The sequence below is a fragment of the Oncorhynchus nerka genome, linkage group LG6 (genome assembly GCF_034236695.1).
Source record: "Oncorhynchus nerka isolate Pitt River linkage group LG6, Oner_Uvic_2.0, whole genome shotgun sequence".
NCBI lineage: Eukaryota > Metazoa > Chordata > Actinopteri > Salmoniformes > Salmonidae > Oncorhynchus > Oncorhynchus nerka.
The window spans coordinates 34246012-34261044 of record NC_088401.1 but is presented as its reverse complement, the minus strand read 5'-3'; the positions used below and the strand labels follow the sequence as shown (position 1 = coordinate 34261044).

Sequence of the window (15033 nt, the reverse complement as noted above, 5' to 3'; positions counted from 1 at the left end):
AATGCCTGTTCTTCCAACAGTCCGTCTCCTTCCTAGGGTACCGCATTTCCACCTCAGGTGGAGATGGAGTGACCGCATCTCAGCCGTGCGTAATTGGCCGACTCCCACCATAGTAAAGTAAGTCCAGCGGTTCCTATGGTTTGCCAAGTACTACTGGAGGTTTATCCGGGGTTTTGGTGAGGTAGCGGCTCCCATTACCTCATTGCTGAAGGGGGGGCCCGGTACTTTTGCAGTGGTCAGCAGTGGTCAGCTGAGGCGGACAGGGCTTTTGGTCACCTGAGGGCTCTGTTTACCTCGGCTCCCATGCTGGACCATCCGGATCCCTCTTTTGCGTTCACAGTGGAGGTCGACGCGTGCTCTCTCAGTGGTCGGGTACGCCACCGAAGCTCAGCCCGGTGGAGTGAAACTTAGAAGCGGGGGACCGGGAGCTGTTGGCTGTCGTCAAGGCTCTGATGGCGTGGAGATATTGGCTTGAGGGGGTTAAATACCATTTTCTCATCTGGACTGACCACTGCAATCTGGAGTACATCCGGGCAGCTAGGAGACTGAACTCTCGCCAGGCAAGGTGGGGCATGTTTTTCACCTGTTTTTTTCCCCCTTCACACCAGGTTTCCAAAACGTGAAGGCAGACGCACTGTCCCCGACTGTATGACACAGAGGAGCGGCCCATGGATCCCACTCCTGGCCTCCTGCCTGGTGGTGCCAGGTAGTGTGGGAGCTGGACACGGACATTGAGCAGGCGTTACGTGCAGAGCCCACTCCCCTCCAGTGCCCCGATGGGCGTCTGTACGTTCCGTCTGCTGTCCGTGACCGGTTGATCTATTGGGCCCACATCTCACCCTCCTCTGGTCATCCTGGGATTGGTCGGACGGTGCACTGTATGGTTGGGAAGTACTGGTGGCCTACCTTGGCCAAGGACGTGAGGGTTTATGTTTCCGCCTGCTCGGTGTGCGCCCAGTGCAAGGCTCCTAGGAACCTGCCCAGAGGGACGCTACACCCCTTACCCGTTCCACAGCGGCCTTGGTCCCCCCCCACAGAGTAACACCATCCTGGTCGGTTCTCTAAGTCCTGCAGTCCCCTCCCTCTGCCCGGTCTCCCTATGGCCCTACAGATTGCGGAGGCCTTGTTTACGCACTTCTTCCGGAACTACAGGGTGCCTGAGGATATAGTGTCTGATCGAGGTCCCCAGTTCACTTCGAAGGTCTGGAAGGCGTTCATGGATTGTCTGGGGGTCTCGATCGGCCTTACCTCTTGGTTTCATCCCGAGAGTAATGGGCAGGTGGAGTGAGTGAACCAGAATGTGGGCAGGTTTCTGCTATCGTATTGACAGGATCGGTGTGGGGAATGGGCAGCGTTCATGCCCTGGGCCGAGATGGCTCAGAACTCGCTCCGCCACTCCTCCACTAACCTCTCCCCCTTCCAGTGCGTACTGGGGTACCAGCCGGTTCTGGCGCCTTGGTCTGACTCTGATGCTGAGGCTCCTGCGGCGGACGACTGGTTCAGGCGTGTGGAGGAGACATGGGACGCCGCCCATGTTCACCTCCAGCGGGCCGTGCTGCGCCAGAAAGCCAGCGCAGACCGTCACCGCAATGAGGCCTCGGTGTTCGCACCGGGGGACCGGGTCTGGCTCTCTACCCAGAACCTGCCCCTCCGCCTGCCCTGCCCGGAAGCTGGGTCTGCAGTTTGTGGGGCCATTTAAAGTCCTGAGGAGAGTGAACAAAGTTTGTTATAGGTTACAGCTTCCCCCTGATTACCATATTAACCCCTCGTTCCATGTGTCTCTCCTCAGGCCGGTGGTGGTTGGCCCGTTCCAGGATTCTGAGGTGCGGGAGGTTCCTCCGCCCCCTCTGGCCATCGAGGGTGCCCCGGCATACTCAGTTCGCTCCATACTGGATTCGAGGCGTCGGGAGAGAGGCCTTCAGTACCTCGTGGAGTGGGAGGGGTACGGTTCGAAGGAGAGGTGCTGGGTTCCGGTGGAGAACGTGTTGGACCCTTCAATGCTGCGGGAGTTCCACCGTCTCCGTCCGGATCGCCCTGCGCCTCGCCTTCCGGGGTGTCCCCGAGGTCGGCGTTGGCGCGCTGCTGGAGCTGCGCGTCAAGGGCAGGGCGGGGCGGGGGGGTACTGTCACGACTTCCGCCGAAGTCGGCTCCTCTCCTTGTTCAGTCGGCATCGCCGGTCTTCTAGCCATCATCGATCCATTTTTCATTTTCCATCTGTTTTGTCTTGTTTTTCCTCACACCTGGTTTCAATTCCCTCAATTACTTGATGTGTATTTAACCCTCTGTTCCCCCCATGTCTTTGTGTGGGATTGTTTATTGTAAGTGCTTTTGCACATGTTGACTGGTGCGTGATGGATTTTGTATGATGTCTGGTTACTCTTTATGCTGTTGGTTTTGCTATTAAACTGCTTTGGCTATTACTTAGTTCTGCTCTCCTGCGTCTGACTTCCCTGCCACCGGTTATGCACCCCTTACAGTCACTACTAAGATACAGGCATCCTTCTTAACACATTTGAAGGAAGGAAACCTCTCAGGGATTTCACCATGAGGCCAATGGTGACTTTAAAACAGTTACAGAGTTTAATGGCTGTGATAGGAAAAAACTGAGGATGACTCAACAACATTGTAGTTGCTCCACAATACTAACCTGATTGACAGAGTGGAAATTAGGAAGTCTGTACAGAATAAAAATATTCCAAAAACATGCATCCTGTGTTTTAATAATTTAATAATAAATTTAAAAATGATATATACCTTCATACCGACCTTGTGTCATACCGGGATATTCGGTAATACCGACACTGAACACAAGGAGCACTGTCTTCAAACCCCACTTATACTCTGTAATCCGAAGGTTAGCAATGCTAATACTAAGTACATGTAAAATCCCAATGAGAATGCAAAGAAGCGCATTGCCAAAATTTAGTACAGTTTCTGACCTAAACTACACAAGTATACAAATAACTCAAAAATACTACTCACAGTTTACCTCACGCATGAAACAAATATTAGCCAGCAAGGCTCTTGATCCAGGAGGGGATCCTCTGCTGTTACCAGGCGAAAGCTTGATTTAAGGAAAAAGCTAACAACTCAGCTAGATAGCTAACTAGCTACTAAATTAGCAAACCAAATACACAACTTAGAGCATTTAGCACATTTTAGACAGTTAATTGAATAGTTATAAGATATCTAGCTGGCAAACATTTAGTTGTGAATTCCATACTGTAATCACCTGGCGCATGCTGCACAACAGTAAGTGACTCACAAGGCTCTGGTCTCTCGTCATTGTATGCTTGTAAACCAACACCATGTGACGCGTGACTGGGGACTACCATAAGCTTCATAATAATGTGACAGGTGAGATATTATCCTCCCTGCTCATGCTGCAGAGAAATGTGAAGATATCTTAAAGATACACATTTTTTGGTAACGTAATTACAAGGCACAAGGCAATGTTTGTTACAGAAGGCAAATAATCGATCCAAAACTAAATATCTGTTGATATTAGTTGGCAGGGGTCTTCACTTCAACATGATTGTATTTAGATTTATTTCTAATACCTTTTTTAAAGACTTTTTCTGCTAGACATTTTCTAAGACCCCTTTTCCATATGTTTGACCAGAAATCAAAGCATTACTTAACTCATTTTTAAGATAGATACATTTTTCAACCATTTCCTATGCCTCCATTTTCCCTAAATATAGAAGTAGCTTTCATTTGACACTCTATTTGATATGCTCCTATAATGTTGGTACTGTTGGGTTCGACATTTTGAACATTGAGATATGAAATAAATGATAGAGAAGAATCATAGAATCAAAGGAGAAAGTTAATGGTTCTCTGAAGAAGGCTTTGGAATGTGTTGATGGAGGAGAGGAGAGTGATGTGTTGATATAGGTTAAGACAGATGGATATTGGTGGAGGGGTTGAGGTAGGAGGTGAGGGGTGAGGTCAGTTCCCCTTAAGGGAGTAATCAGGGTTAGTATCTGGTTACCTTCTTTCCTGTGGAGCCATACATACACTGTAAGAAGGAGGAGTGTCTTAAGTGGGATAAATATATCTGAGTGGGACAAATGTTGAGTTGTCTGTTTTCAGCTGTACAGAACCTTTGGGGAATGAATAAACGTGGCTTCTCTAGTGTCTGTGAGTTATTTACTCTGAAAAATAAGAACCTAACAGTCCTTAGGGGAGTAGGTAGAAATTTCCCGTAGACGTGGATCTGGGGTTCGTACCTGGGGAAAACTTCACTCTGAGTGTAGGCTTTCTGTATGGGACTGTCTGATTCCCTGTCTTTAGTAGACATAAGTCACATGACACCTGTTGTGAGTTGGTATGTTGTTGTTTTCATTCACTAGTGCATGTAATGACTCACTGAAAAAAAGCAACCTTTTCTCTTAGCTCTTTGAGGTAAATTTAGCTATTGTCTGGGAGTTCACATGTCTTGTAGGATTGCGATACACCAGACCCATTTTATAAGACATTGAAACGTTGTGGACACAATCCCCAAGCACCGTAGCAGATCAGCACAGTTTGGTATCTGTAGATGGGTCCCGCGTGCGTACGGCCCAGTACATCACTGGGGCAATGCTGCCTACCATCCAGGACCTCTACACCAGGCGGTGACAGAGGAAGGTCCTAAAAATTGTCAAAGACCCTAGTCATAGACTGTTCCCTCTACTACCGCATGGCAAGCGGTACCGGAGTGCCAAGTCTAGGACAAAAAGGCTTCTCAACAGTTTTTACCCCCAAGCCATAAGACTCCTGAACAGGTAACAGCCCCCCTGCTACTCTCTGTTTATCTTAAATGCATAGTCACTTTAACTATACATTCATGTACATACTACTTAAATGGCCTGACCAACCAGTGCTCCCGCACATTGGCCAACTGAGCTATCTGCATTGTGTCCCACCACCTGCCAACCCCTCTTTTAACACTACTGCTACTCTGTTCATCATATATGCATAGTCACCTTAACAATACCTACATGTACATACTACCTCAATAAGCCTGACTAACCGGTGTCTGTATATAGCCTTGCTACTCTTATTTTCAAATGTCTTTTTACTGTTTTATTTCTTTACTTACCTACACACACCTTTTTCCCTGCACTATTGGTTAGAGCCTGTTAGTAAGCATTTCACCGTAAGGTCTACCTACACCTGTTGTATTCTGCGCACGTGACAAATAAACTTTGATTTTATTTGAGATGGCACCCTATTCCCTACATAGTGCACTACTTTTGACCCATTTGGGACGCAAACTGTGTGTAACTCACACATCCCACTGTGCTGCTGGATTCAGGAATGCATCATCAATGGAAACGGTCTTGTGGGCAGTGTGAACGGTGGCTTCCACGGAGCCTAAATCTCTGCGTCACCGCGGCGAGCAGATGTGCTCTGACACACACACTCAAACACACACACTGGCGTAATTGATGCCCTCCACCCACTGTCCTTGACATGACTACAAAAAGCAGGACTGAATAATTGCCTCCCCCTGTGGGTTGTGAGTAATGATGCATTTTCCCTCTAGTCTATACAGTAATTGTATTTTGGGCTCTGGTCAAAAGGAGTGGACTATATAGGGAATAGGGTGCCATTTGGGATGCAGAATATGACCTACCTACCTACCTATATGGCCCTCCCCAAGGCAGATGTAGTACAATAGACCAAATAGCGCTGTTCTTTTCTCCTACTGTACGTCAGAGACCGAACAATCAGCTAGAGGAAGTCCAGAGCCAAGGGGTAGGACGATTGATGGCCTTGTACTGTATTCTCCCCTTGCTCCCTCTGTCAGCACCAGGATTATTGTTTTATCAGGAGGGACACAGGCATTTTACCACGGGGTGTCTTGAAGCCACTCGTGTGCATCTGCTTTCTGAATTTGTGTTCAGAAAGCAGGTTCCAATCAGGCAGAAATACAAGGAAAGAACAGCATGGTATTGCAACCTTCAGAGTGGGATAAACAATAGAAAATGCCAGGACACTTTCCCACTGTGAATGCAGTGCAATTGTATTTTGGGTTATTTAATTTCACTTTTTAATTACTCTTAGATTTGTATTTGTTTTATTATGTTATCTTGTACACTTATTTGTATTTAATTAGAGATTTTATATCATTGGACTTTTGACCTATTTTGTTCAACAACAAAACATTACATATTTTTGACAAATAAAAGCATTTTTATATAGTAAACACTTGGCCTTCTCTTGATTTAGTGAAATAATTAGCACCCCAGTAGTGTAGGGGTTCTATCCTACAATCGGTTGAAGGAGAAACCAACTTTTGAGTGTTATGGAAGTGGCTAGTCTTCATAGGTGTAAGGATAATTAGGAGTCTGAATCTTGGGTATTTGGTGCAGGAACTTTTAAGCTAATATTCTATAAGAGGTGCAGGAACTCAAGTAGTAGATCATTTAAGGTGCTGGAACACACTACCGGTGTCAAGCAGCATTGGTGGAAAAAGTACTAAATTGTCATATTTGAGTAAAAGTAAATATATCTTAATAGAAAATTACTTGAATTGAAAGTCGCCGAGTAAAATACGAGTTGAGTATTTGGTTTTAAATATATTTAAGTATCACAAGTAAATGGAATTTCTAAAATGTACTTAGTTGAAGTCAGAAGTTTACATACCTTAGCCAAATACATTTAAACTCACAATTCCTGACATTTAATCCTAGTAAAAATTCCCTGTCTTAGATCTGTTAGGATCACCGCTTTATTTTAAGAATGTGAAATGTCAGAATAAGAATAGAGAGTGATTTATTTCAGCTTTTATTTCTTTCATCACATTCCCAGTGGGTCAGAAGTTTACATACACTCAATTAGTATTTGGTAGCATTGCCTTTAAATAGTTTAACTTGGGTCAAATGTTTCTCATAGCCTTCCACAAGCTTCCCACAATAAGTTGGGTGAATTTTGTCCCATTCCTCCTGACAGAGCTGGAGTCATGTTTGTAGGCCTTGTTCGCACAAGCTTTTTCAGTTCTGCCCACAAATGTTCTATAGGATTGAGGTCAGGGCTTTGTGATGGCCACTCCAATACCTTGAAGTAGCTACTCTCTGTTCATCATATATGCATAGTCACATTAACCATATCTACATGTACATACTACCTCAATCAGCCTGACTAACCAGTGTCCGTATGTAACCTCGCTACTTTTATAGCCTAGCTACTTTTATAGCCTCACTACTGTATATAGCCTCGCTACTTTTATAGCCTCACTACTATATATAGCCTGTCTTTTTATTGTTGTTTTATTTCTTTACTTACACCTAATACCTTTTTTGCACTATTGGTTAGAGCCTGTAAGAAAGCTTTTCACTGGAAGGTCTACTACACCTGTTGTATTCGGCGCACGTGACAAATAAACATTGATTTGATTTCTACACACCTTCCAGAGATGTGTTTATAACATACAATATGATATTGGAAATAGATTTCCAATTAGATAGGGGCGGCAGGTAGCCTAGGGGCGGCAGGTAGCCTAGGGGCGGCAGGTAGCCTTGGGGCGGCAGGTAGCCTAGTGGTTAGAGCATCGGACCAGTAACTGAAAGGTTGCTTGATCGAATCCCCGAGCTGACAAGGTAAAAATCGTTCTGCCCCTGAACAAGGCAGTTAACCCACTGTTCCTAGGCCGTCGTTATAAATAAGAATTTGTTCTTAACTGACTTGCCTAGTTAAATAAATAAATAAAAATTGTCAAAAAGGTTCTGATGATGATGCTTGAGCAAGACTGAGTAAATGAAGTGATGAATGGTGAGAGGGAGAAGAGAGGGTCTTGTCAGATCTTATGAATCTCCATTCTCTCCATCCCCTCTCATCTCACTCAATAGGGATGTGCTGCATCCACACTCGTACGCTTGTACCATATGATAACTTTATTGTCCATTTACATAGAAATGCATTTTGTGAGGTCATCAATAGGGATGCACCGATATGACATTTTTGGCCGATATCGATATCCAATATTTTCCTTGCCAAAATCCAGATATTTATTTATTTAAAATTTGTAGTGGCCTTTTTAAGCATTCTAGTACAGTTAAATAGTTGAAACACACACTGACCAAAAAGTTATTTTGTTGGCATTTACGTATGTCAACATTACCAGTAAAACATAATCAAAACCTATTTCTTTCACTTGTGTGTGTTGTTTTGTTGTTCATTTGTTCAGTCGTTTTATTCTCAACCAGGATTTCATCATGCATGTCAAGCAGTGAAGTTTCAGCTCTGTCTGTCCGTGGCCTCTTCTGTCGTGGGTCCTCTTACTCGGTGCGCACTGTCACTGTGTCCATTACCATCTTGTCCATCTGTGTCTAACATTTAACATAAACCCTGTTTCTTGTCTGCATCGACGTAGCGGCCCATGTACCTAGGATCAAGCATAGTGGCGACACAGTAAAGAGTCTCAGAGAGAATGCCACCGAATCACTTGTTCACAGCCTCGAGTAGTGTATTTTTCAAGTTTTAACCATACGGTCTCTGTCGGCAATTTTGTTGATCAGGCGTTTCAATGCCATGACAGAGGGTATCACGTCTGCTGCAGACTCAGTTGATGACCATATTTCTCGAGTCAGTTGTTTCGAATGGAGCTAGGAGTGTGTTCATGTTTACAAGTTTCAAACATGTTCTCAAATGGCAGCAGCAGTATGAGAACCAGCACATTCTTGAGCATGCAGTAATGCTTTCCTCAGTACGAAATCATTGTCAACCCACTGTGCTGTCAGACTCTGCATGCTCATGAGTCTGACATCGCTGGTCCAAATGTCAGTCGTGAAGCTAAGAGCAGTGACAAGTAGCTCATGGATGTGCGTTTCAACAATACTGCGTAACTCCTGTAGGGCAACATCTGAAGAATAGTGCCTACTTGGTAGTGTGTACCGGGGCTCGAGGTGTTCGACCAGTTGGCGAAAGCCAACATAACATCATCCATGACAGAGAATGGTTGATTGTTAAGGGCAATGAATTCCATTATCTTGGATTTCGCCTTTGAGTTGCCTCGCTGAAATGTTCTTACTCTTTCAAATTACTGCAAGACTTGAAATGGTTTAGTAGTTGGAAGTGTGCGCTTCGTTTTTTTCTGCTTTTGTTCTAAGTAATCGCTGAAAGTCTGGGGGTGATGCACTTTCAAGTGAGTAATTAGGTTTGTGGTATTGAAAGATTTCACTCTCTCCCTTCCTCGGGAAATAATAGCAGCACAAACGTTGCAGATGGCCTTTTTGTTATCATCCTTTGAATCTTCAACATAGATCCACACAGCAGACATTGTGGGCTAGGTTAGGAATGCTGTGTTGCACGTGTAGCGCTATATTTTTAGTGGCGTCATTACGTCATCTACCTACGTTATAAAGGTATGCAAGTCAGCTTTGACAACGGTTTTGCACATTGGCGTTAAACTGGACATCGGGCCGATGCCGACGTTGGCATTTTTAGCTAATATCATCCGATTCCGATATGCTTACCGATATATCATGCATCCCTAGTCATCAATACACTACAGTACAACATAACACAAAGCAAAACCGCTGGAACATTTAATGTAGAAAGTCTTGATAGACACAGTTATGGACCGTCTCCACCACTTCTCTCTAAACCCCTCTACCTCCTCCCCTGTGCAGGGTTGTCCCTGCCCCGGCCTCCCGAGTGCCCCCCTGCAGCAGTACCCCGTGGCGTTGGCAAGGCCAGGAGAGATGGGGCGCAAGCTGGACCTGACGGGCTTGACCGACAATGAGGCAGAGCACGTGCTGAAGGTGGTGCAGAGGGACATGAAGCTGAGGAAGAAGGAGGAGGACAGGCTCAGGTGAGTTGGGGAACTGGGGGAATTGATGTGGGGTCGGGAATGCAGGATGGGCCCCCTCCCCATTTTGTTAAAAGAGGGATTTGCTGTTTGGATATTTGAGAAAATGTACGATATTTGGTAACATTTTACTCCTGTGTCAACCAATTTACCACTTAAAACACGAGTTGTAAATTAACGAAAATGTGGTACCCCCAGAACTCTACCTGGTATACGATCCCCCTTTAATACACACATTTTTGCTGATAGCTGTCCTATTCTAATCTGTGACATACCTGCCTGACTTTTTCTGAGTTTGGGGAAAGATAGTTGTGCTGATGCTGCTGGATGTAAAGAGGGAATAAGTTGTGACTGTCTCTTATGCCTAGTCAGACTGTGTGGATGTTAGATACTGTAGGGGTCTCGGGGTCAGGTCTCAGAGTGCCTCAGAATGCTGTTCTTCTTCACACACCCCTGAGAGACAGTTCCTTCTGTCAGATGCGACAGGCTTCCTCCCTCTCCTCCTTTTCCTCTGTCCCTCTCTTCACATTTCCTCCCGACCTCCATCCCTCACCCTCTGACAGGCTGTAACTACTACAGGGGCGTATTCATTCCGGAAATCGTTTACCGTTTTTTAAGAACCAAACGGAAGAAAACCGAGCAAACCAACAGTTTTCTATTGGACAAATTCAGGTAGGTCCCGCCCCGTTTCGGCGTGATGAACACATCCCAGTCTTACTCCCTCTCCCCCTTCTCCTCCCCCTCTCTCTGTGTGACAGGCTGCTGCTAGGGGATACAGTGTTGTGATGTTGACAGTCTCCCGTGGGGAACTGTCATCAAATGTATTGGCAGATCAGACCGTCTGGTTTGTGATGCATCAGCAAGCCTATGTTGTGGTGATCCTGGTGGACGCCTCGAAGCCATTCAGAGATGATTATACAAATCTATCAGACTGAATATGGAAATATGTGTACATATTTGAGGGTTGTCAAGTTTCACTTCCTACAGCATTTTTTGTTTGTTGGTAAAGTATTATGCTCCCCTGTCTCCACGTTTGATCAAGAGCCCAATAGTGTTTTTTTTGCCCACTGTATTGCAGTAGCTTTTTACACTTCTTGGCAGTTTGATCTTATACGCCTATCATACTACAGAATACCACAGGGATGACCTGCCATGGGATGATGTGTATTGGAATTATTTCAGTCGGTTATATAATAACATTATCATATCTTGCTTTGCCAGACTCTGTAATCTCACATTCACTCTGCTTACGAGGGTAGGGCTGAATCAAGGATACATTGTTATTGACCAGACAGCAGGCAGCAGAGGTTTTGAGTCAGCTACACTTCTGGGCCTCGTCTAATCAAGACTGGGCTACAGCTGGCTCGGCTTCTCCATGAATTACTGTAAAATACACTATTTTCTCTCTTGCAAACTCTTTCAAATGATCAAAAACAAAGAAACCTTTGAAAAACACGATGTCGAGCCAATATTGGTGTTTCTCCCCATTTTAAAAGCTAAATGCATGTAAGGATGTGAAAACATGCACATTTTCATTGGCAATACAGGGGCTCATGAAATAAATAACCAAGGTAGCTTTGTTGGAGTCGCAATCTGGAGCAAAGTGTTTTGAAAGACTATGTAACTGTCTTAAATATACTAGAAGCCCACTGACAACAAATTGAGTTACGTCCTTTGTTTTCTTTGTTCGATTTGGTGTCTATTGTTTCCGAAAAGTAATTATGTTTAGTTTCTCTGTAGACTCTCTCTCTGTTTCATAACAGAATCAACAGTGTGCAGTAATCTTTGCTCTTGAGAAATCGATAGTTCCCAGTCGAGGGCTCTCTGAGCAGTGCTGAACACCCGCTCAAATTCAGTCACGTCTATCACACTCCTGCGGTTGAGGTTGGTTTGAGTGCAGGGAATGCTGGGAGCTCCATACAGTTAGGTTCAAGTGCACAATAACGTCTTAATGGCAGTGATTTCATTCTCAGGGGTCCACTTCTTTGGCACAATGGCTGAGGCCAATGCATCTCAAGAAGCAGACCACATGCACAGTTGACCACACAGACTGGGACAAGTGTGTTCTCTTATTTCATGGCTGTTTTACATTATGAATGATTCTGATTTGACTTGGATTTTCAACCCAAGCAGAAAATGGTGTGGTAATCTGCGCTGTATTAGAATCACAATGACAGTTAATAGAAATATGGTTTTGTGTGTCTGCTAGTATAAATGTACAGAGCATTCGGAAAGTATTCAGACCCTTTGACTTTTTCCACATTTTGTTACAGCCTTATTCTAAAATGATGAATAAAACTATATTAAATCCAATCTACACACAATTCCCCATAATGACAGTGAAAACATTTGTATTTCATTTTTTTATACATATTTAAAATGAGAAACACCTTCTTTACATAAGTATTCAGACCCTTTAGTATGAGCCTTAATTGAGCTCAGGTGCATCCCGTTTCCATTGGTCATCCTTGAGCCGTTTCTATAACTTGATTGGAGTCTACCTGTGGTAAATTCTATTGATTGGACATGATTTGGAAAGGTGCACACCTGTCTATATAAAGTCCCACAGTTGACAGTGCATGTCATAGCAAAAATTAAGCCATGAGGTCGAAGGAATTGTCCGTAGAGCTCATAGACCGGATCGTGTAGACAGGATCGTGTCGAGGCACAGATCTGGGGAAGGGTACCAAAACATTTCTGCAGCATTGAAGGTCCCCAAGAGTGGCCTCCATTCTAAAATGGAAGAAGTTTAGAATCACCAAGACTTTTCCTAGAGCTGGCCACCCCACCAAACTGAGCAATCAGGGGAGAAGTGCCTTGGTCAAGGAGGTGACCAAGAACCCGATGGTCACTCTGACAGAGTTCCTCTGTGGAGATGGTTGTCCTTCTGGAAGGTTTTCCCATCTCTGCAGCACTCCACCAATCAGGCCTTTATGGTAGAGTGTCCAGACGGAAGCCACTCCTCAGTAAAAGGTACATGACAGCCCGCTTGGAGTTAAAAGACTAAAAGACTGACCATGAGAAGCATGATTCTCTGATCTGATGAAACCAAGATTGAACTCTTTGGCCTGAATCCCAAGTGTCATGTCTGGAGGAAACCTGGCACCATCCCTTCGGTGAAGCATGGTGGTGGCAGTATCATGCTGTGGGGATGTTTTTCCACGGCAGGGACTGGGAGACTAGTCAGGATCAAGGGAAAGATGAACGGAGCAAAGTACAGAGATATTCTTGATGAAAACCTGTTCCAGAGCGCTCAGGACCTCAGACTGGGGCGAAGGCTCAACTTCCAGCAGGACAACGACCCTAAGCACACAGCCAAGACAATGCAGGAGTGGCTTCGGGACAAGTCTCTGAATGTCCTTGAGTGGCTCAGCCAGAGCCCGGTCTTGAATCTCTGGAGAGACCTGAAAATAACTCTGCAACGGTGCTCCCCATCCAACCTGACAGAGCTTGAGTGGATCTACAGAGAAGAATTGGAGAAACTCCCCAAATACAGGTGTGCCAAGCTTGTAGTGTCATACCCAAGAAGACTTGAGGCTGTAATTGCTGCAGAAGGTGCTTCAATGAAGTACTGAGTATATATTTATATTTTAGAATAAGGCTGTAATGTAACAAAGTGGAAAAAGTCAAGGGGTCTGAATACTTTCCGAATGCACTGAATGTGTGTGTGTGCGTGCATGTGTGTGTGCTAATAAAATTATGGTTTGTGTGTGTGTGTGTGTGTGAGTACGCTTTCATTCAACCGTTATTGATCTATTTGTGCCGTGCAGTCAGGCACCTGCTTGATAAGAAGGATCAACCCAGAATTCCACATTTCACAATGTTCCAAGTGACTAGGTTATAACACCAAAAAACAAAGCCCGTTGTTCTCCTTTTGATATGAAACACAGTTGTAAGGAAAGTACTGTTGTGAACATTTACATTAATAATATCAAAGCTATTGTACCTATGAAAACAGTAGCAGATGGTATTTGGTTGTTTCAGGGTGTCTTCCCCCAAACAAACGAGGGCAAAACACCCAGGGGTTTTGCCCTCCATGCGTGGCTGACGTTTGTTTCTTCTTTTTTAAATGCCAGCCCATCTGAGTTATAAAGTGTCCCATGAATCCTTCACAAGGCTAATTAACAAGTCGTCTCAGCTGGCACTTTGAATGCTCCATTTGAATTTCCCTAGTGTTGTCTACTAAGAAATGTTTAGACATTTAATTGATATTACCTTCTGTCAGATAAGTACTGGCCTGTCAGAAAAATGTAAATATTCAAATGATGTGCATGTAATCAAACCTGGGTACAATCTCAGCTTTCCTGGACAAATTAAGTTCTGCGATGTAAGTCCCGGGTTGACCTCAACAGTGAAATGAAGGGACTTCTTAAACGTGCTACGTGTTTCTACTACTACTGCTGAAGCAGAGTTTTCTCACTGATCGTAATGCCAATGAGTTAAATTGTTTAGAATGGATTGCTACTGTATGTCAACATGGTTAAATATTGGCATGCTGAGTCCTACAGTATATTTCCGTCGGAAATGCTTGATCAAACCGCACTTTGAGCCGTTGCATCATGATGTGTTCCATTCTCTGATTGAGTGTGATCATTTTGACCCAATTATGATGTACAGTTACAGCATTAGCTGTCCAACCTCTGGCCTGTTTCCACCTGCCACTGTAGCCAGCCTGCTGGAGTGTGTCTCGTCAAACCAGCAGAGGGAACAGAGTCTTAGCCCCAGAGCCCAGTCAGAGATAGATTTCTTAATAAACAGCGCTATGACTCCCAAGGGCCAGGAGGAATGATCAAAACGACTATCCATTCACCACTCTTTGTTTCCAAGCTTCTTCCCAGATTGTTCTCTCTTCTTTGCTTCTGCCTGCGGTAGCAGTAATTACTTCTGCAGATACAGGCGATTGAGCCATGAAAGGACTCTGCCTTTCCCTGACATGATAATGCCAATTACTCTGCCCATGCTCCGTCTTTACACAGCTCATAGACAATGCTATTAATGAGCCTTGACAAGTCTGTCTTTACCGCCGTCGACGAAAGTCAAGTGTCTGCATTTTACAATCCTGTCTGTGTGAAGCTTGTGGTCCATGCAAGGTAAAAAATAGCATTATAATCGAACGATGTCTGGTGGCTAATTTGCTATTCCTTTGTCCCGTTGTAGACCAATACCTTTCCTCTCTCAACTCTCTCAATTAAATTCAAGGGGCTTTATTGGCGTGGCATATGTTTACATTGCAA

At 44.6% G+C, this 15033-nt stretch overlaps 1 protein-coding gene across 1 annotated transcript in view; it reads left to right on the top strand.

Annotated features, from left to right (window-relative positions):
* The window catches only part of myripb (myosin VIIA and Rab interacting protein b), a 218732-nt gene that overhangs the window by 12292 nt on the left and 191407 nt on the right, over nucleotides 1–15033 (top strand). Inside the window, exon 2 of the mRNA XM_029661502.2 lies at nucleotides 9621–9802. Coding sequence (XP_029517362.1) covers nucleotides 9693–9802 — 110 coding nt within the window. The 5' untranslated portion in view covers nucleotides 9621–9692. The remainder of the gene's footprint in view (nucleotides 1–9620; nucleotides 9803–15033) is intronic.